Source organism: Symphalangus syndactylus, chromosome 6 (genome assembly GCF_028878055.3).
Source record: "Symphalangus syndactylus isolate Jambi chromosome 6, NHGRI_mSymSyn1-v2.1_pri, whole genome shotgun sequence".
In the NCBI taxonomy this organism is placed as follows: domain Eukaryota; kingdom Metazoa; phylum Chordata; class Mammalia; order Primates; family Hylobatidae; genus Symphalangus; species Symphalangus syndactylus.
The window spans coordinates 75,256,184-75,279,880 of NC_072428.2; the positions used below are offsets into that span (position 1 = coordinate 75,256,184).

A 23,697-nucleotide genomic window follows, 5' to 3' on the forward strand; every position below is an offset into this window, starting at 1 on the left:
GAGACCAGCCTGGGTGGCATAGGAAGGCCATGTCTCTACAAAAAATTTTTAAAAAATAACCCAGAATGGTAGTGCCTGACAGTAGTTCTTTCTACTCAGGAGGCAGAGATGGAGGATGGCTTGACCCCAGGAGGTTGAGGCTGTTGTGAGCTAGGAACCACCCACTGCACTACAGCCTGGGTGACACAGCCAGACCCTGCCTCTAAGAAAATAAATAAGAAGAGAAAAAAAAGTTTAAAATCTTGCATCTATGGTACTGTTTGCAATTGCTGCCTTCATTATTTTCTTAAGGAATGTAATCTATTTGATTCTGATTTTTTTATAATAATAAATTTAGTACATTCTTACATTTAAAGGCATAACACTTGTAACATAAAAGCTACGGTGGCATAAAGGAAGATATTCTGAATTGTTGTATTATTTGATTCTGATTTTTTACAGGCTTCTATCATGTTATAGTGTTCAACAACTGAATGCTTTATTTGTGAGATATATAAACCTGAAAATGTAGGCTGAAAATCAGCTGGACAAACACAAAAGGAATCCTACATGTTTCTGTGGTTCTAGATAAGGCAATACATTGAAATATTTGAGGATTTATGGAGTTAGTGACATGGGACTGATTCCTGACCCCCTCCCATACAGGAAATAGGATGGAAAAGAGATTGCTTACTATTTGTGTGCTCATATATGAAGTTGGGACAATGGGACACATTCTATGTTTTCTGTTGTGATTATGGAAGGTGTGGGCAGGGAGATAGCAAAGTATGTGGTACATCATAGCCCATGTAGTACATTGTTCCCTTCCTTTTTCTAACATATTTATCTTAACAGAAATAAATAAGGGGTTTGAAGAGAAAATGACTGGGGTTTCCAGAAGAATATCTAATAAATGGGATTTTCAAAGAAAGGAAATTTAAAAGATTTAAAAATAGTCTTGGACATTCAGAGGCCACAAAGCAAAATATAATTTATTATTAAATTAATGAATTTTTTTATTATAATTTAGATTTTAGGGTACATGTGCACAATGTGCAGGTTTGTTACATATGTATCCATGTGCCATGTTGATTTCCTGTACCCATTAACTTGTCATTTAGCATTAGGTATATCTCCTAATGCTGTCCCTCCCCCCTCCACCCATCCCACAACAGTCCCCGGAGTGTGATGTTCCCCTTCCTGTGTCAATGAGTTCTCATTGTTCAATTCCCACCTATGAGTGAGAACATGCGGTGTTTGGTTTTTTGTCCTTGCGATAGTTTACTGAGAATGTTTTCCAGTTTCATCCATGTCCCTACAAAGGACATGAACTCATCATTTTTTATGGCTGCATAGTATTCCATGGTGTATATGTGCCACATTTTCTTAATCCAGTCTATCGTTGTTGGAAAATTAATGAATTTTTATTAGCATGGATAGAATTGGGCACATCTCTCCATCTGAACAAATAAAACAAAGTAGCAATTACAATTTAAATGGAATTGTAACTGTTGAATTTTAAATAATATGCTATAATTGAATTTTCAGTAAAGAAATTTCTAAAATAAAATAAATTTAGTTTTCTATGCATATTAAGAAAGCAGAAATAGATCCCAAACTCCTGTATGAAAATTTTATAATGAGTTACGAAACCCACATGAGGGAGAGAGTCTCTTAACGGTTCTCAAAAACAGAATGGTAATTCAATAGAAATCTTTGTTGTAGAGTAAGGTTTCAGATGCTAGAGTGGAAACAGACTCCCAGGTCCAAAACAGAACGTTTTGTATTGAAAGGGGATTCAGTTGGAAATGAGGAAATGAACAAGATTGTTTAGAGTGCTCTTTGTCCACATCATGTATTGTTCTTGCCCATACACACATCTCTAATGCCCATACCCATCTCTATTCCTGCTTCTGGCTTGGTTAGGACTTTTAGAACCTACAAAATGCCAACTCTAAAGGGACTTACATTCTTATATTTGTTTCATGGTTTGAGATTCATGTAGGAAAATAAGTTGTTTCATTAGTAATGCCACGGTAGAAAGAAGTAGATCTAGAATTGAGAGCTCCTAATTTCCAGGGCTCTAGACTTCATCTGCCTAAAGTTGACAGTTGGGATGAGTCAATTATGTGGTGCAAAAAAGTTGAAATTAAATTAGAAGCTACCCTTTTTCCTTTCTCTCCTTGCCCCAATTCTTTCCTGATACACATAGTCATCTGACCTTGGGATGGAATACCAGAGCCCCACTGGGGAGCCCCTGAATCTCAGCAGAGGATGCCTGCAGGGTCCAGTCCATGAACTAAGGTCTCAAAGGCTTCCCACTCTTGAGTGCAGGGCTGAGTCCCCAGTAACCCCATGCACCCAGGGCAGATCTCACCTCTGTGTGGACACTTGGATTACCTCAATTTATTGAGTTACAGAATGTATATCCAAGGGCTTCAGTCTGTTGGTGGTCTTGCACAGTAAACTTAGAAAGGAGCAAGGAATCCTATTTTTCTCTTTCTTAAATTTATGACATATAACCTCTTAATGATTTTTCAGTGTGGCAAATTGGCTAGGTTTAACTACAAGGAGGGAAATGAAAACAGCATCAATTTGTAGCATACACACACCTCCTTCTTAGTCAATGAAATGCTAACGTAGTCCCTGCTGGGAAGGCAGTTTTCAGATGTAAGTAAAGGTTCTAATTCTGGGACTTGGAAGTTTACCCAAGTAAGTCTGACTTTAACAGTGAAAGTTCTCTGAAGGAAGACTTAGACTTTCTTTGGACAAGGCTAAACTGTGAAGGGATCTCTACTGTTCCAGTTCATCCGTACTGACTGTGAACTAAAGCTTTATTCCATGACCATTGGGATCCAACCAGCAGAATTTGTTTTTTTTCCTGATGGACTATACCAGAGATCTTATACTTCCTTCATCAGCCACCACAATTGAGTAAGCTAATTCCATGTACTAAATCCATATATGAATCTTCCTAAGTGTACATATATCTTATGAGTTCTGATTTTGTCTTTGAACCTTGACTGATATAAGGCTGATAGATATGTTTTCACTGTTCTGACCGTCTTGACCATAAATCTTGTGAGCCATTGGCAAATAATTCCTCTGTCAGAAGATATTTAGGTATCCCCTTCTGAAATCTTTTCCTTCTTTTGGAGTTTCATATCACAAAAAAAACTTTGAAATAGAAAAAAAACATGCATGGTCTCTCCCCATCATTTGGATTCTGTATTCGTGAATTTGCCTACATCCTAATAGATATTTATAATCCCAAAATCAATACCCATCGTACTTTTCTAGCCATTCTAGGATATTATGCACTATGTGGAGGAAAGCATTTAAAAGAGTAACTCATGTTTTACCCATGAGAATGGAAAAGCCTTTGAAAATTTGATAAGATGCTAAATTATCATTTGGATTATTTGATTAATTAGTGAATTCTCTTAGAGTGCTAAAAAAGAATAAAAGAAAATTTTAGTTCCTGTGGGCCTCCTCTGAGAATGTCATAGATAAAGGAGCATTTCTGACTGGGTCATGTGGCTCACCCTGTATTCCCATTGTTTTGGGAGGCCGAAGTCAGAGGATAACTTGAAGCCAGGAATTAGAGACTGGACTGGGAAACGTAGAGATATCCTGTCTTTAACAAAAAAATAAATGAAAAATTAGGAAGGTGCAATGGCATAAACCTCTAGTCTTTTTTACTTTGAAAGCTGAAGTGGGAGGATTACTTGAGCCCTGGAATTCAAGGCTGTAGTGAGCTAAAATTGTGCCACTGCACTCCAGAGGGTGAAACTTTCTTTGGCATAAATAAATAAATGTGCACTTGGAATAGTTTCAGAAGGAATGGTACCAGTTCCTCCTTGTACCTCTGGTAGAATTTGGCTGTGAATCCATCAGGTCCTGGACTCTTTTTGGTTGGTAAGCTATTGATTATTGCCACAATTTCAGAGCCTGTTATTGGTCTATTCAGAGATTCAGCTTCTTCCTGGTTTAGTCTTGGGAGAGTGTGTTTGTCGAGGAATTTATCCATTTCTTCTAGATTTTCTAGTTTATTTGCGTAGAGGTGTTTGTAGTATTCTCTGATGGTAGATTGTATTTCTGTGGGATCGGTGGTGATATCTACTTTTTCATTATTTACTGCATCTATTTGATTCTTCTCTCTTTTCTTCTTTATTAGTCTTGCTAGCGGTCTATCAATTTTGTTGATCTTTTCAAAAAACCAGCTCCTGGATTCCTTAATTTTTTGAAGGGTTTTTTTTTTCTCTCTATTTCCTTCAGTTCTGCTCTGATTTTAGTTATTTCTAGCCTTCTGCTAGCTTTTGAATCTGTTTGCTCTTGCTTTTCTAGTTCTTTTCATTGTGATGTTAGGGTGTCAATTTTGGATCTTTCCTGCTTTCTCTTGTGGGCATTTAGTGCTGTAAATTTCCCTCTATACACAGCTTCGAGTGTGTCCCAGAGATTCTGGTATGTTGTGTCTTTGTTCTAGTTGGTTTCAAAGAACATCTTTATTTCTGCCTTTATTTCATTATGTACCCAATAGTCATTCAGGAGCAGGTTGTTCAGTTTCCATGTAGTTGAGCAGTTTTGAGTGGGTTTCTTAATCCTGAGTTCTAGTTTGATTGCACTGTGGTCTGAGAGACAGCTTGTTATAGTTTCTGTTCTTTTACATTTGCTGAGGAGAGCTTTACTTCCAACTATGTGGTCAATTTTGGAATAGGTGTGGTGTGGTGCTGAAAAAAATGTATATTCTGTTGACTTGGGGTGGAGAGTTCTGTAGATGTCTATTAGGTCCACTTTATGTAGAGCTGAGTTCAATTCCTGGGTATCCTTGTTAACTTTCTGCTCATTGATCTGTCTAATGTTGGCAGTGGGGTGTTAAAATCTCCTATTATTATTGTGTGGGAGTTTAAGTCCCTTTGTAGGTCACTCAGGACTTGCTTTATGAATCTGGGTGCTCTTGTGTTGGGTGCATATATATTTAGGAGAGTTAGCTCTTCTTGTTGGATTGATGACTTTACCATTATGTAATGGCCTTCTTTGTCTCTTTTGATCTTTGTTGGTTTAAAGTCTATTTTATCAGAGACTAGGATTGCAAACTCTGCCTTTTTTTGTTTTCCATTTGCTTGATAGATCTTCCTCCATCTCTTTATTTTGAGTCTATGTGTGTCTCTGAACGTGAGATGGGTTTCCTGAATACAGGGTCTTGACTCCTTATCCAATTTGCCAGTCTGTGTCTTTTAATTGGAGCATTTAGCCCATTTACATTTAAAGTTAATATTGTTATGTGTGAATTTGTTCCTGTCATTATGATGTTAGTTGGTTATTTTACTCGTTAGTTGAAGCAGTTTCTTCCTAGCCTCGATGGTCTTTACAATTTGGCGTGGTTTTGCAGTGGCTGGTACCGGTTTTCCTTTTCCATGTTTATTGCTTCCTTCAGGAGCTCTTTTAGGGCAGGCCTGGTGGTGACAAAATCACTCAGCATTTGCTCGTCTGTAAAGTATTTTATTTCTCCTTCACTTATGAAGCTTAGTTTGGCTGGATATGAAATTCTGGGTTGAAAATTCTTTTCTTTAAGAATGTTGAATATCAGCCCCCACTCTCTTCTGGCTTGTAGAGTTTCTGCCGAGAGATCAGCTGTTAGTCTGATGGGCTTCCCTTTGTGGGTAACCTGACCTTTCTCTCTGGCCGCCCTTAATATTTTTTCCTTCATTTTAACTTTGGTGAATCTGACAATTATTTGTCTTGGAGTTGCTCTTCTCGAGGAGTATCTTTGTGGCGTTCTCAGTATTTCCTGAATCTGAATGTTGGCCTGCCTTCTAGATTGGGGAAGTTCTCCTGGATAATATCTTGCGGAGTGTTTTCCAACTTGGTTCCATTCTCCCCATCACTTTCAGGTACACCAATGAGATGTAGGTTTGGTCTTTTCACATAGTCCCATATTTCTTGGAGGCTTTGTTCATTTCTTTTTATTCTTTTTTCTCTAAACTTTCCTTCTCGCTTCATTTCATTCATTTCATCTTCCATCAGCGATACCCTTTCTTCCAGTTGATCTCATCAGGTACTGAGGCTAATGCAATCTTTGCATAATTCTCAAAACTTGGCTTTCAGCTCCCTCAGCTCCGTTAAGCCCTTCTCTGCATTGGTTATTCTAGTTATCCATTCATCTAATTTTTTTTCAAAGTTTTTAACTTCTTTGCCATTCTTTTGAATTTCCTCCCGTAGCTAGAAGTAGTTTGATCGTCTGAAGCCTTCTTCTCTCAACTCGTCAAAGTCATTCTCCATCCAGCTTTGTTCCATTGCTGATGAGGAACTGCATTCCTTTGGAGGAGGAGAGGTGCTCTGCTTTTTAGAGTTTCCAGTATTTCTGCTCTGTTTTTTCCCCATCTTTGTGGTTTTATCTACTTTTGGTCTTTGATGATTGTGATGTACAGATGGGACTTTGGTGTGGATGTCCTTTCTGTTTGTTAGTTTTCCTTCTACCAGACAGGACCCTCAGCTGCAGGTCTGTTGGAGTTTGCTAGAGGTCCACTCCAGACCTTGTTTGGCTAGGTGTTAGCAGCGGTGGCTGCAGAACAGTGGATTTTCATAAGACCGTGAATTCAGCTGTCTGATAGTTCCTCTGGAAGTTTTGTCTGAGAGGCATACCTGGCCGTGTGAGGTGTCAGTCTGTCCCTACTGGGGGGTGCCTCCCAGTTAGGCTGCTCAGGGATCAGGGACCCACTTTAGGAGGCAGTCTGTCTGTTGTCAGATCTCCAGCTGCGTGCTGGGAGAACCACTACTCTCTTCAAAGATGTCGGACAGGGACATTTAAGTCTGCAGAGGTTTCTGCTGACTTTTTGTTTGTCTGTGCCCTGCCCCCAGAGGTGGAGCCTACAAAGGCAGGCAGGCCTCCTTGAGCTGGGGTGGGCTCCACCCTGTTCCAGCTTCCTGGCTGCTTTGTTTACCTAAGCAAGCCTGGGCAATGGCAGGCGCCCCTCCCCCAGCCTCCCTGCCACCTTGCAGTTTGATTTCAGACTGCTGTGCTAGCAATCAGGGAGACTCTGTGGGCATAGGACCCTCCAAGCCAGGTGTGGGACACAATCTCCTGGTGTGCCGTTTTCCAAGCCCATTGGAAAAGCGCAGTATTAGGGTGGGACTGACCCGATTTTCCAGGCGCCATCTGTCACCCCTTTCTTTGACTAGGAAAGGGAACTCCCAGACCCCTTGTACTTCCCGAGTGAGGCAATGCCTCGCCCTGCTTCGGCTCGTGCACAGTGCGCTGCACCAACTGTCCTGCAGCCACCGTTTGGCACTCCCTAGTGAGATGAACTCGGTACCTCAAACGGAAATGCAGAAATCACCCATCTTCTGTATCGCTCACTCTGGGAACTGTAGACCGGAGCTGTTCCTATTCGGCCATCTTGGCTCCACCTCCTGAATCGGATCAAAGACTTAAATGTTAGACCTAAAACCGTAAAAACCCTAGAAGAAAACCTCGGCAATACCATTCAGGACATAGGCATGGAAAAGGACTTCATGTCTAAAACAGCAAAAGCAGTGGCAATAAAAGCCAAAATTGACCAATGGGATCTAATTAAAGAGCTCCTGCACAGCAAAAGAAACTATCATCAGAGTGAACAGGCAACCTACAGAATGGGAGAAAATTTTTGCAATCTACTCATCTGACAAAGGGCTAATATCCAGAATCTACAAAGAACTCAAACAAATTTACAAGAAAAAAACTAGCCCATCAAAAAGTGGGCAAAGGAGATGAACAGGCACTTCTCAAAAGATGACATTTATGTATCCTACAGACAAATGAAAAAATGCTCATCAACACTGGCCATCAGAGAAATGCAAATCAAAACCACAATGAGATACCATCTCACACCAGTTAGAATGGCCATCATTAAAAAGTCAGGAAACAACAGGTGCTGAAGAGGATGTGGAGAAATAGGAACACTTTTACACTGTTGTTGGGACTGTAAACTAGTTCAACCATTGTGGAAGACAGTGTGGCAATTCCTCAAGGATCTAGAACTAGAAATACCATTTGACTCAGCCATCCCATTACTGGGTATATACCCAAAGGATTATACATCATGCTGCTATAAAGACACATGCACACGTATGTTTATTGTGGCACTATTCACAATAGCAAAGACTTGGAACCAACCAAAATGTCCAACAGTGACAGGCAGGATTAAGAAAATGTGGCACATGTGCAATGTGAAATACTATGCAGCCATAAAAAATGATGAGTTCATGTCCTTTGTAGGGCCAAGGATGAAGCTGGAAACCATCATTCTCAGCAAACTATCACAAGGACAAAAAAATGAACACTGCAAGTTCTCACTTATAGGTGAGAATTGAACAACAGGATCATTTGGACACAGGAAGGGGAACATCACACATCGGGGCCTGTTGTGGGGTGTGGGGAGGGGGAGGGATAGCATTAGGAGATATAACTAATGTAAATGACGAGTTAATGGGTGCAGCACACCAACATGGCACATGTATACATATGGAACAAACCTGCACGTTGTGCACATGTACCCTAGAACTTGAAATATAATAAAAAAATCAAACTTTCCAAAGACATCTCCAGAGAAGACACACTGAATATGAACCTGCTAGGCTTCAGGCACCCAAGAATTACTGCTTACCTAGATATCCACAAATCCTCTAGACATGTGACTATTCATAGCAGATTCTGGTGTGTATCACATTTGTAATGAAGCACTTCATCCTCACTTACTCTAATAAAAATACTTTAAACTTACTTCCCAGGGCACTTTTGTCTGGTCTAAGCAAACATGTAGCTATCTCAGCTTTCTCAGTTATTTTAAATAACATCAATATTTAAAATACCTATAATTAGAGCATTTATAATATATTGGTTTGTGTTATGTCAAGTAATGATAGTTTGTTTTACTGTTGAGACAGACTGTCATTCTGTCACAGGCTGGACTGCAAGGCACCACCATGGCTCACTGCAGCCAGGATCTTCTGGGCATGAGCCATCCTGCTGCACCAGCCTCCTGAGTAGCTGGGACTATAGCATGTGCCATCATGCCAGGCTGATTTCTAAAGGAATGTTTGGTAGACATGAGGTCTCACTATGTTGCCTTCACTGGTCTGGAACTCCCGGCCACAAGCCATTCTCACACCTTGGTCTCCCCAAGTGCTGGGAGTGCCAACGTGCCTGGGCTCTTTTTAATTCTACTACCTTATGCATTATTTGCCATTTTGGGTCTTAAAAGTTATAATTCCACAGTGTTCATGTAATTATGGAACCCATAAAGAGCATACAATTACCAATATATCATATACATGGAAGAGTCTTTTCTTAACTTCAATTTTATTGTTTAAATTGGTGTATGTTTATTATCTTGTTTCTGAGATTCATCAACTTTGTTGCATTCAGTGAGTTATTTATTCTCTGTTTTATAGGATTATTTTGCATATATACACCAAATTTATTTAGCTATTCTACAGTTTAAGAATATTTTGGGTCTGATTTGGAGCTACTATAAAAGTTGATGCAGTGAACAATATTGTGTATGTTGAAGTATATATAGGCGATCAGTTGACTACATTTTAGAATTAGAATATCTAGCCCATAATAAATGCTAATAGTCAGTTTCCCAAAAAGGATTTCCATTTACATCTCTCCAGCCATGAATAAATTTCATTTATTCTGTATCTTTGACAACACACACTATTGTGTGTCTTTAAATTTTGGTATTTTTGTATGGGGGCCTGTGGTACAACTGGTGGATTAATTCTTACTTTTGTAAGACTAATGAAAGTGAACACTTTTTTATATTTGGCTAGTTATTTATGTATCCAATTCTGTAAAGTGTCTGTTCAGATATTTTAGCCAATCTTCTATTGAGTTCACTGTCTTTTATTTATTACAATTTAAGTATTCATCATATACATGCATTACATTTTACTTTATGTATGTTGGGGTAAATATCTTTCTCCACTACTAGTTTGCATAATGTTTTTTGAAACACAGAAGTCATCATTATCAATATAAATGAACTAATTGTTTTAATTAATAATTTGTTCCCTGGTTAAGATATACTTATGAGAATATTGTATAAGGTTCCTCTTCCTTTCAGGATTTGAATCTATCTGGAAATGACTGTGTATGGTTTGAGGTAGGAGTCAATATTTAGTTACGTTTTTTGCAATATTTAATTAATCCAGCATTGGTCTGATCGCCTCGTGTATTTCAATGTAGACGAGCACACTAATAATGAAGGATTAATCATATCTGTGTTGAGAATTGCAAAATAAAGCCCAGCATAGAAGGTCAAATAATATTACCTCAAAGGACAGATTAATACAATGAAACATGATGGATAAGTGTGATATAGTTAGATAAAGAGGGAGAAAAACATTTCCCATTTATCATTGATACTTCACTCCATGTTTTTTGCATGAAGCAAGAGATCTGGACTGTCTTCAATTGATTTTAACTTCATTCAGACATGTCTGTCATCTATTATTTCACTCAGTGACAGTCAGAAATAAAGAAAAAAAAAGAGAATATACTGTATGCCATGATCATGAATAATGATTTTTCAAAAATTATTTAATAAAGGACCAATGCATATACTTTTAGTGTTTTCAGCATATTTAATAGTAACACAATAAATGAGTTTTGATAACATTAGAAGGCAATTCAAGACATAAAAGAGAGCCTATTTGTCCTGTATGTTAAGGCACAAGGAAGAGGACTTCCTCGGATAAGGGGGTTCCCACAGCATGTAAACACATTTCTGATTTGTCTCTGGTCAGAAGTGAATACAGCAAAAGATAGGCCTGAGAGGAGGTGAGAAAGAGCAATTAGGGATGGTGTATATTAGGGAGCTTTGATTAACATCAACAAAGCTCACAGTCTTAGCCTCACAATCCAGGAATAATCCTACTTGGCTGGTAGGTCTTGGGATATATTGCAGCATAAGTGGGGAGGTGGTAAAGAGACTGCATTGAATTTCATTCTTAACACACCCAAAAGGAAAGAGTCCCTCCTCTCCATCTGTCTTCTCATTCTGATGCTTCTCTTTCCAATACATGTTACAGACACCAAAAGCCCAATTCCAGGAGTCCCCCACATGGACCTCCCAGTAATATTTGCCGGAGGTGAAAGTCTGAGCACCCCATGCAAGAAAACTTCTAGGTGTTGCAGTGACATAGGGTACATCTTGATGGTCACATCCAATACACATGCTTCTCAAAATTTCATGTAGAAAGATATGACTGTTGGCCTCTTCATGATGCAGAGTAATATGCACTGCAAAAAAAAAAAAAAGAAAAAGAAAACATGCATAGACATGTGTAAATAAAAAAAAATAATTGTTCTATCAGGAAGTTACTTTACCAGGAAAAGTAAAGTCATAAAGACAGTTTTGCTTGTAACTTCCAGTAAAGTATAGAGATGATTAATATTGTATACAAGACAAACAAAACCCTAACCACAGATATTATATTTTTTTTGAAAACTTACATGTTGAGAGCCAAATGTGAGATCAACTTCTTGCGATCCAATTTTCAAAGTAAAATTTACACATTTTATGCCCTAAATGCTATGCTGTTATCAAGATCATTATTTAGAAATGTTTCTTATTCTTAAAAACTAGTGCTATCATTATGGAAAGAAGGTGAAGATTTTCACTTACTCAAGAACTGCTCTAGGTATCTGGATAAAAATCCATATGTGCACGTTATAAATGATAATTTAAAACAGATCTCTGCAAAATCTTTGACCAGACTCTCTGTGGTCCTCCATGCTAGCTCTGGGCTGAAGCTGGATTTTAGAATTAACATGTAGCTCTTCATATTGCAATTAAACTGAAGTTAATTTCATTTGTAATTGTACTTGTATTCACAAAATGATTTCTTCCTTTTAGCTTTACCCATTAATTCAAATGTTTGCAATATATGAATAATATATACACATTAAAAAAATACAAAATCCCCAAGAATCTCCAGAAAACTATATTCCCGCAAAGAACAGTTCTTAGCAGTTCAAGTGAATACACTAAAGAAATGTACAGTTTTGTATTTACCATTAAATAATTCACCATCCTGAGCATTATTTCCTTTGCTCCTTTTGTAAATTTTCTACCTACTCCTTTTTCCCATTATATAATTGAGTACATATTATGCCAGAAAGTATTTCTTTTTCACTATCTTTCAAACTTCATGCTATAAAACTGACTATAAATACAGACACAGATACCAAACAGTTGCATGGTTATATTGTTCACTTATGTCTTAAAAGAAGTAAAATATTTGATAAAATATGAAATATTACCTATATGATCTTAACAATAATAATATTTACATAAAGTGGGAGTGCTGACTATGGGTGGAGACTTACCTCGGAATTGGTTGAGCCTGTCCATCAGTCCAGTGATGGGCCCTGTACTGAGCTCCGGATTCAGAGGCTGGGGCATGTGCAGCAGCACGGACTCAGTCCTGCAAGGAAAAACCTGCAGTTACAACATCTACAGCCATAAAATGAATAAAAATCACTATTTGTATGTAAAAGACATTTCATGAGAATCTTTTGAAAGCATACATTTGATAATTCAAAAATTATTACTTCCTTTTGCAAATTAATTCTTTACAGTTTCTAAATTTTAAAGCATGGTGGAAAAGTCTAAGTCAGAATTCAATCTGATCCTTCTTTTTTTTTGCCCCAAATGTGTAAGGTTCCTCAGCCTTATGGCTTTGAGAATACTTAGAAATGAAATTCTGAATTCCACTTCTTGGCAGACTCCTCTGACATTTTTGTCTGAAATAGCCGGGTTCTGGGGAGACTGATGCATCCACTGCTTCCTTCTCAAGATAAAGACTGGAAACTTGTTCTAGGCAGGGAGATCTGCCTTTTAGCAAAGAACTTCCCTAGAGACTTATATTTCTAACACTCCACAGTTTTTTTCAATCCATTTTTCAGAACTGTTAACTGATATGTATATATGTATAAAAAACCAAACATCAACACTTTTTCACTGGTAAAATACTTCCTCCTCTTCTTTCCTGCTTCCTCTGGTGACTTTCTCACCATCCACAAAACAAAACTCTTATCCTTCTCCTGTGCAGGCTTTTAAGTAATAAAAGAAAATCGGAGCTGGCCACAGTGGTTCACGCCTGTAATCCCAGCACTTTGGGAGGCCGAGGCGGGTGGATCATGGGGTCAGGAGATAGAGACCATCCTGGCTAACACGGTGAAACCCCGTCTCTACTAAAAATACAAAAAAATTAGCTGGGTGTGGTGGCAGGCGCCTGTAGTCCCGGGTACTCGGGAGGCTGAGGCAGGGGAATGGTGTGAACCTGGGAGGCGGAGCTTGCAGTGAGCTGAGATCGCGCCACTGCACTCCAGCCTGGGCAACAGAGCGAGACACCATCCACCCACCCAAAAAAATCAGGAATAAAATTGTTTGTTTTAGTTCTCTCTTCTTTTATTCATTTATTTTCATTTATTTACTTTGTGGCTTTGTCTTTTAAGGTGTGGGAACGAAAGTAGATGCAAAAAAAGTGGTATCAATATCTTAATTATTTATGCCATGAGTTTAATAGAGCCTGCTTTGATATTCGTGGCATCTTAAATAACATATGCTGAAATCTAGGTACACACTCACCTGTGTAATATGTCTCCAAAAGCCTGAAAAAAAAAAAAGAAGAAGAAGAAAGATTTAGTGCATTTCACAAGATGCATCTTTCACTAAGTTCAGTGTGAGATTTGTACTAAGTTTCTGAAGATATTATTCACCTACCATCTTCTCTTCTGGAAAGCATTTTCTATTTCTTCTGTAATGAAAAACCCAGTCAGTTGTATTGTCATTAATTAACGTCCTGGGAAAGTCTGAGTCTTGAAGACATTCTCTAAACAAGTGAAGGGAGAAGAGGTCCAGAGGGTCTATGCTCTGTGTTAACCACGAAAAACCTACGCAGTCATCTTTAGCTGAACCTGTTACCCAAATGAGTGTACCCCAAAATAATGTTAACACGAACCTAGATTCCTAAAACTTCTGATTTTGCCATGTTTCCAAATTAACCTAAATGTAAATGAATCACTCTTTTATACATGTTTAACAACCCAAAGTTTATTATTGAATTAGATTGGGAATATTTCTTGGGGCTGTTACCTTGACCATTCCATAAAGTTTTGTGGCTGGTGGATAAAGTAGGAGGACTTTTGGCCTGGTGGAATCCCTTGGTGGGGCTATACTCTCCCAAAAAGTAGCATTAGTTATGTGAATGTGTTTTTGGAAACACATCATGGAAATAAAGATAGGGAGATGGATTTCAGCCACGAGGAAAATACTTATACATGTGAATAGTCAAAAACCTGAAACCACATTGTGAGTTTGTACCTGAAGTAGCTCCACATCTGGTTTATGGCACATTTCCTTCAGCTCCTCATACATTTCCCTTAAAATCTCCCTCCTATGAGCCATTTTGGCTTTACTTAAATGAAGTTGATGAAAAATATCTTTCCCCTTCTTTTTCAGCATCTCCAAATTATGTTTTTCTTCTTCATGGTGAAATGCAGGCATCTTCTGATACTCGGCTCTAATTGCTTCTAGCCTTAAATTCACATAATCCTGCAGTGATAATGGGTTAGTCAATAGAGAAATGTACTTATTCCTCTCCTATTAAATCTCACGGATTCTTTTGGCTCTCGAACATCCAATACTTTAAACCTCAGTCTTACCAGTTCTTAGAATCTACAAATTTTGTTCCTTTCCTTTCTTTCTGCATAAGGATCAACATAGCTGTATCTGACCAATTACATTAAATTTATTCAAGATAATGTGTTTTCTAAGAGAGTTGGAAATAAAAAAACACAATTCGAATTTCTCTATTCCAGCCCATGTTTATGGAAAAATAAGAAAAGTTCATGCTTAAGAGTTGGAGTATAGAGCTATAGTTACTAGAAAGGAAACAAATATTTCTATTTCCGAGATATGCAACAAGTTGCTTAAACTCATTGTATATAAAATGACCTTAGACTAACATGTCCAGCTAAATGCGTTTCACCCTGCAAAACCTATCCTAATAAGGCTGCATTTATGATTTGGCCATCTTTGTCTCTCTGAATTCATTTCCTTCCATTCTTTTTCTAAGTCATCCCAATCTGAAACATAGACTTCTTTGTGGTTCCTCAGGCCTCCAAATGTACACAAACTCAAAATTACTGCATATACTGTTCTCTCCAACTAGAATTACAAATATATATATATATATATGTATATATAAATAAATAAAATATATGTATACAAACACACACACATACATATACATATATATATACACACATACTTATATATACACACTCGTTGTCCACATATATATCCACACACACATTTGTGTTCCCCCTCCTCTTGAAAACTTTGTTTCAATTTGAATTTTTCAGTGAGTCTTTTTTCTGACCACCCTATTTAAAACTCAGACACTAATCTCCAGTTTCTGGCATCTATTGTCCTTTTCTACTTCCCTGCTTGATTATTCTCCAACAAAAAACCTACCACACTCAAATACATCATGTATTGCATATATTTGCTTATTGACCACTTGACTCTCTCATTTGGATTGTATCATTTGTGAGGACAAAGGTGCTTCCTTTCTTCTTTACTAGTATATTTTCTAATTTAATATTCAACATAGACTAGGTTCTCATGAAATACTTTTCAACAAACTAATATTAGCTATCATACACTCAAAGTACACACCCACAAAGAGAAAATTATTTTTAATATTTTTCTGAAGTCCTCGGAGTTCTCCTTATATTTAGATACTAGTTCCCACATTTCTGGCATGTTTACATGTCTCCCTCAAGACACAAATCCGTATTTCTCACCACTTTTCTCATCATATGTTATGTATTATTCCACATTAATTAGTTGAGATTCTTAATTTCATGGTTGCCCTAGATTTGTCCTGTCAATTTTTCTGCCTCAAATTATCCATACAATTCCAAATACTACTTGCACACCAGCATTCAGATTAATGCTGACCGACACTCAGAAGTTTCAGTTGAGCATTCCATGACCGCCAAATAACTCTTATGCCCAGCATTTATCCAACCAGCACATATAGATTGCTGTGAGATGGCCCAGTTTCTTGGATCTATTGGTGTATAACTACAGGTTTGTATGAAACAAACCAGCATGCTTTGGGTGACATCAGTGGTTTTCTTAGAAATCTTACCTAACAGGCATACTATTCTATATAAAAATGAGGCCACATTTTCTCAATGTTTTCTCTCACTTTTTTTTTTTTTTTTTTTTACTGAATCCCAGAAACATTACAGTTTGATATCAAGTTCCTATTTTAAGAGTCACCCATTTGCCCACCATAAGTTCCTGGAGAAGGTAGAGTAGTACAGGACTAACCTTCCAGTGTCTGGTTCTGGTGGTTTCCACATTCAGGTTACTGTGATTTTCACAAGCTTTTTCCCATAAAGACTGCATTATCTGTAAAAGCTTCTCCTGCAAAAGAGCCATAAATTGAAGCACCAGTGCAGACCATGACATAGGGAGGGGCCCAGAATTAGAGACAAATAAGCCCCTAGTAAATGGCATTTCCTTTGTTTCCCTTCATGTTTGTCAAAGCCCGGAGGTTGGAAACTAAGAAAGCCCAAACAGAGCTGCTTAAAGGGACTCAGAGTTGGCTTTATCCAATCTCCAAGAAAAGAGACCCACAGGAATTTTATGCATCCTTTAGAGAAATCAATCTTCAGACGCATCACTTACCCGGTGTTCCTCAGCAGCCGACTCAATGGGACAGTGTTTGTGATCCCGGTGCTCCTGAGAGCTGGAGCACAGCAAACAGAGCAGGCTCTTGTCCACTTCACAGAACATCTTCTTTGTCTCCCTGTGAGTGCCACACATTTGCTCCTCAGAGCTCAGGAATAGCCAGAGACTGGCTTTTCTGGCAAGAGAAGCCATCTTCTTCAAATCAATGTTGGTTTTGAGGTTTCTCTGCTGTGTTGACTTTATGCATTCAAAGCACTGAGTCAGAATTGGGATGTCTCGCCAGTTGAGGTAGAAACAGGACCTGCAAAAGCTGTGCCCACAGTCCATGGTGACCGGGTCTATGAAGTAGTTCATGCAGATGGGGCAGGTGACTTCCCTCTGGAAAACTTTCAATATTCCAGAATTCATGTTTCTGAGGAAGAAAGAGCAACATGTCATTTTGGTGTCTGGGTTGATGAAAAGCTTCTGAACATGTGGAGATAAGTGATAGCTCTAGTTTCTTCTCTTGACAGTGTTCATTAAAGCACAGCAAACTATTTCTTCTGTAACAAAAGTAAAAATCTCACACAGAGAGTCTCCCGGCTTCATAGTAGATATTACTGACTAGATGACTCACAACCCCTTCTATTCCTGGTTCCTGTCTGTAACATAATACTAATCTATTCAATTTCCCATTTCTCAATGTGCATCTGGAAATTGGGTTTGATTCTAAGTGGCCTAGAATAAGTTGTAGTTGTTCCTATTCTTCTTTCATGTAACTGCTGAATGAGTATGAAAGAGTGGGAAAAACTGCCTTGGCCAAAGAAATATGAGAAGATGGCTAGAGGGTCTTAAGACATATTTTTAGAGAGAGACACAACAGTGGGGCAGCAAACCACCATGGCACATGTTTACCTGTGTAACGAGCCTGCACGTCCTGCACATTTATCTCAAGACTTAAAATAATATAAAATTAAAGTAAAATAAAAAACCAAAACCAAAAGAAAATAGAAAAACCAATCAACCAACCAAATAAACAAATAAAAAACAGCAATTAAGCCAATTTAGGTTGAATAGAAGAGAAAAAATAATTAAAGATATTGGGCCTTTTTATTTTCTCGTGGATTAAATTAACTTCTCCTAGGGATACCCAAACTCTGAACTAACATACAGTAGGATTTTTGTGAATCTTAAAGAGGTGTAATTATATTTCTATGGTGTGATGGTGAATTTTAGGTATCAGTCTGACTGGATTAACCAACATCTAGGGAACTGGCGCAGCATTGTTTCTGGGTGAGTCTGTGAAGCTGTTTCCAGAGGAGAGAGACACGTGAGTTGGTGAGCCGAGTGGGACCATCATCCCTCAATGTGCGTGGGCACCATTCAATCAGCTGGTAGCTCAGACAAAAGGAAAAGGCCAGAGAAAAGGCAATTTCCTCTTTCTTTCCCCTGAAGCTGGTTCTGAGGCTCTCAGCCTTGAGCTCAGTCAAGATACCGGTATCCTCAGGACATCAGCTTAAAGACAGCCTATATTTGGAACTGCTCAGACTCCATAATCAAGCAAACGAATTATCCTGATGAATTCCCTCTCGTGTAGAATCATGTGTAGCTTGAGGACAGATACATGTTCTGAGAAATGTGTAAGGAGGTTTTATTTATTTACTTTTTGAGATGGAGACTCACTCTGTCACCAAGGCTGGAGTGCAGTGGTGCAATCTCGGCTCACTGCAACCTCCGCCTCCTGGGTCAAGCAAGTCTCCTGCCTTAGCCTCCTGAGTACCTGGGATTACAGGAACATGCCAATACACCCGGCAAATTTTTTCTTTTTTTTTTTTTTTCCAGTAGAGATGAGGTTTCTCCCTGTTGGTCAGGCTGGACTTGAACTCCTGGCCTCAAGTGATCTGCCCACCATAGCCTCCAAAAGTGCTGGGATTACAGGCATGAGCCACTGTGCCTAGCCAGGCGGTTTTATTGTTTTGATATGATAGAATATACTTATACAAACCTAGGTGGTATAGCCTGCTACACACCTATGATATACAGTACAGTCTATTGCTCCTAGACTACAAAACTGTACAGCATGTTCTGTACTGTATACTGTAGGCAATTGTAACACAGTGGTAATTATTTAGTATGTAAACATATTTAAATACAGAAAAGGTACAGTAAACATACTGGTATTACAATCTTATGTGACCACCATGTGTGGTTTGTGGTTGACTGAGACGGCTCATGAATGTATCTCTACATGTATACATATACATCCTATGATTCTGCCTGTCTGGAGAGCCCTGACTAATACATAAACTATGGTCTTTGGCAATTTTAAGTCCTTTTCTTCACTCTCCTTTCTTTGATAACACTGCTGAATTTTAGTGAAAGAAATGAAAAATCTTAGAATTGTAAATATTCTCCAGAGGTCATCTAAGTCATTTTAAGGAATTTTTCATAGTTTAATAAGACTAAGACTCAAGAGAGATGGCAACCACCATCACGTATCAAATTATATCTTATATATTTATTTGGTCAAATAATGTGTTTTGATTTCCAAACTAGGATATTTTGTGGAGCTTTCTCATTTTTTTCAGTTTCACTATTTTGCGTCTCTCATCATTACCTTACTAATTTAAACTTATGTCTAAATGCTGAATGAATTAATTAACATTCATTAACGTTTTCTCAACTAAATTGTATAATATTAATACACTCATTACACATATATTTACACACACCTATGTGTACATACACGTATAAGTATCAACTCCATTTATTCATTATGCATACATATCTGTTGCAGCAAACACTAGATATTTCTATTTTTTCAAAACTATATTGAAGAATGATAGAAAATGCAAAATAACCACAATTAGTATCCTCATAATTCATAAAATCTATAGCAAGAATATGAATTACAAATGGCATCATTGTGTAGATTTAAGATAATGAGATATTTTTAACTCTCCAATTTATTATTTTGTAAAGGAAAGAAGATATAATTTTATCAATATAAGTTTCACTCACCTCTGGATTATTTGAATGTTTCCCATGATGATTCTTCGAGAAATAATTCTGTTAAGTGTTCCTCAAGGTCAGGAGCTCATTCACCGCAGTACTGAATTTCAGAGGTCACCAAAATACAGCTCCCTCTAAGCGCGCTCCTTCTCCTTTGGAGAAAACTGAGCTTGTCTCTTCTATGTCCTTTTATAAGAATCTGTGAAGACCACACCCAGCTCTTTAAGTGGGTGGAGTATTGAGAAAGGTTGAGAATAAGATGATTAGGTTTATGCAGTATGTAGATCACAATTTTGCACCTCTGATTAAATTGTCATCACTTCTTAAAAAACCATGACTGAAATGAATCATATGTAACATTAATCCTATCAGATTAGACACACAGTGGAAATCAACTAAGATGCATTTTATACTGTTTATTGAGTTTCATCCAAGATACAGGCATTCCTCTAAGTTTGTCTATGCCACAAAGTCCAGTTTCATTCTCCTACATGTGGCTTGCCAATTATCCCAGCACCATTTGTTGAATAGGGTGTCCTCTCCGCACTTTATGTTTTTGTTTGCTTTGTCGAAGATCAGTTGGTTATAAGTATTTGGGTTCATTTCTGGGTTCTCTATTCTGTTCCACTGGTCTATGTTCCTATTTTTATACCAGTACCATGCTGTTTTGGTGATGAATAAAGGCCTGGAGTATGGGGATGTAATGCTCAGCGTCCAGAGAGTCGGGTGCAGCAGCACAGCCTCATCCAGCAATTAGAGAGGGGATAGGAACAGAGAAAGGTGGGAAAGACTAGTGGCAGGTTTAGGAAAGGAACCAGAGCCCTTTGTTGGGTCGAAATGGGTGTGGAGGGCGATTCCAGCTTGTCTTCTGCAGCATGAATACCCTGACCCCCTGCCACAAACAGATATCTACACACAGCAGCATTCCTGTGACTGAGATTCTTGGTTATTTTCTTGCTTGATGCAATTTTCTTGCTTGAGTCAATTGATTTACTCCCGGAAAGTGGTGTAAAAATTGGTTCCTAATAAAATTTGCAATTTGAAAATATTCTATTTGAAGCAGACGAATGGTTAACAACTTTGGAAAACCTATATTTGCAATGTGTGTCTAATCTGATAGGATATACATTACATATGATTCATTTCAGTCATGGTTTTTTAAGGAGTGATCATAATTTAATCAGTGGTGCAAAGGTGTGATCTACATACTGCATAAACCTACCCATCTTATTCTCAACCTTTCTCAATACTCCACCCACTTAAAGAGGTGGGTGTGGTCTTCACAGATTCTTATAAAAGGACATAGAAGAGACAAGCTCAGTTTTCTCCAAAGGAGAAGGAGCACGCTTAGAGGGAGCTGTACTTTGGTGACCTCTGAAATTCAGTACTGCGGTGAATGAGCTCCTGACCTTGAGGAGTACTTAACGGAATTATTTCTTTGAAGAATCATCGTGGGAACCATTCAAAGAACCCAGGGGTGAGTGAATCTTATATTGATAAAATTATATCTTCTTTCCTTTACAAAATAATAAATTAGAGTGTTAAAAATATCTCATTATCTTAAATCTACACAATGATACCACTTGTAATTCATGTTCTTATTATAGATTTTATGAATTATGAGGATACTAATTGTTGTTATATTTCGTTTTCTATCATTCTTCAATATAGTTTTGAAGAAATTGAAATATCTAGTGTTTGCTGCAACAGATATGTATGAATAATGAATATATGGAATTGATATTTATACATGTATGTACACATAGTTGTGTGTAAATATATGTGTAATGAGTGTATTAGTATTATACAATTGAATTGAGAAGACGTTAATGAATGTTAATTCATTCATTCAGCATTTAGACATAACTTTAAATTAGTAAGGTAATGATGAGAGTTGCAAAATACTGAAACTGTAAAAAATGAGAAAGCTCCCCAAAATATCCTAGTTTGGAAATCAAAACACAATTTTTTGACCAAATAAATATATAAGATATAATTTGATACGTGATGGTGGTTGCCATCTCGCTTGAGTCGTAGTCTTATTAAACTATGAAAAATTCCTTAAAATGACTTAGATGACCTCTGGAGAATATTTACAATTCTAAGATTTTTCATTTCTTTCACTAAAATTCAGCAGTGTTATCAAAGAAAGGAGAGTAAAGTAAAGGACTTAAAATTGCCAAAGACCATAGTTTATGTATTAGTCAGGGCTCTCCAGACAGGCAGAATCATAGGATGTATATGTTTACATGTAGAGATACATTCATGAGCCATTTCAGCCAACCACAAACCACACATGGTGGTCACATAAGATTGTAATACCAGTATGTTTACTGTACCTTTTCTCTATTTAAATATGTTTACATACTAATTAATTACCACTGTGTTACAATTGCCTACAGTATACAGTACAGAACATGCTGTACAGTTTTGTAGTCTAGGAGCAGTAGGCTGTACTGTATATCCCAAGTGTGTAGCAGGCTATACCACCTAGGTTTGTATAAGTATATTCTATCATGTCAAAACAATAAAACCACCTTGCTAGGCGCAGTGGCTCATGCCTGTAATCCCAGCACTTTTGGAGGCCGTGGCAGGCAGATCACTTGGAGCCAGGATTTCAAGTCCAGCCTGGCCAACGGGGAGAAATCTCATCTCTACTGGAAAAAAAAAAAAAAAGAAAAAATTTGCCGGGTGTATTAGCATGTTCCTGTAATCCCAGGTACTCAGGAGGCTAAGGCAGGAGACTCGCTTGACCCAGGAGGTGGAGGTTGCAGTGAGCCGAGATTGCACCACTGCACTCCAGCCTTGGTGACAGAGTGAGTCTCCATCTCAAAAAGTAAATAAATAAAACCTCCTTACACATTTCTCAGAACATGTATCTGTCCTCAAGCTACACATGATTCTACACGAGAGGGAATTCATCAGGATAATTCGTTTGCTTGATTATGGAGTCTGAGCAGTTCCAAATATAGGCTGTCTTTAAGCTGATGTCCTGAGGATACCGGTATCTTGACTGAGCTCAAGGCTGAAAGCCTCAGAACCAGCTTCAGGAGAAAGAAAGAGGAAATTGCCTTTTCTCTGGCCTTTTCCTTTTGTCTGAGCTACCAGCTGATTGAATGGTGCCCACTCACATTGAGGGATGATGGTCCCACTCGGCTCACCAACTCACGTGTCTCTCTCCTCTGGAAACAGCTTCACAGACTCACCCAGAAACAATGCTGCGCCAGTTCCCTAGATGTTGGTTAATCCAGTCAGACTGATACCTAAAATTCACCATCACACCATAGAAATATAATTAAACCTCTTTAAGTTTAACAAAAATCCTACTGTATGTTAGTTCAGAGTTTGGGTATCCCTAGGAGAAGTTAATTTAATCCACGAGAAAATAAAAAGGCCCAATATCTTTAATTATTTTTTCTCTTCTATTCAACCTAAATTGGTTTAATTGCTGTTTTTTATTTGTTTATTTGGTTGGTTGATTGGTTTTTCTATTTTCTTTTGGTTTTGGTTTTTTATTTTACTTTAATTTTATATTATTTTAAGTCCTGAGATAAATGTGCAGGACGTGCAGGCTTGTTACACAGGTAAACATGTGCCATGGTGGTTTGCTGCCCCACTGTTGTGTCTCTCTCTAAAAATATGTCATAGGATCCTCTAGCCATCTTCTCATATTTCCTTGGCCAAGGCAGTTTTTCCCACTCTTTCATACTCATTCAACAGTTATATGAAAGAAGAGTAGGAACAACTACAATTTATTCTAGGCCACTTAGAATCAAACCCAATTTCCAGATCCACATTCAGAAAATGGGAAATTGCATAGATTAGTATTATGTTACAGACAGGAACCAGGAATAGAAGGGGTTGTGAGTCATCTAGTCAGTAATATCTACTATAAAGCCAGGAGACTCTCTCTGTGTGAGATTTTTATTTTTGTTACAGAAGAAGTAGTTTGCTGTGCTATAATGAA

At 37.9% G+C, this 23,697-nt stretch overlaps 1 protein-coding gene across 1 annotated transcript; it reads right to left on the reverse strand.

The window, feature by feature from the left end:
- Positions 1–10,766: 10,766 nt before the first annotated feature.
- Positions 10,767–17,147, reverse strand: LOC129484740 (putative tripartite motif-containing protein 49B). The gene is made up of 6 exons (XM_055283227.1): positions 16,737–17,147; positions 16,377–16,472; positions 14,355–14,585; positions 13,620–13,642; positions 12,356–12,453; positions 10,767–11,266 (listed from the first exon to the last, which is right to left on the reverse strand). The coding sequence occupies exons 1-6, from the start codon at positions 17,145–17,147 to the stop codon at positions 10,767–10,769; spliced, it is 1,359 nt and encodes a 452-aa protein (XP_055139202.1).
- Positions 17,148–23,697: the final 6,550 nt, after the last annotated feature.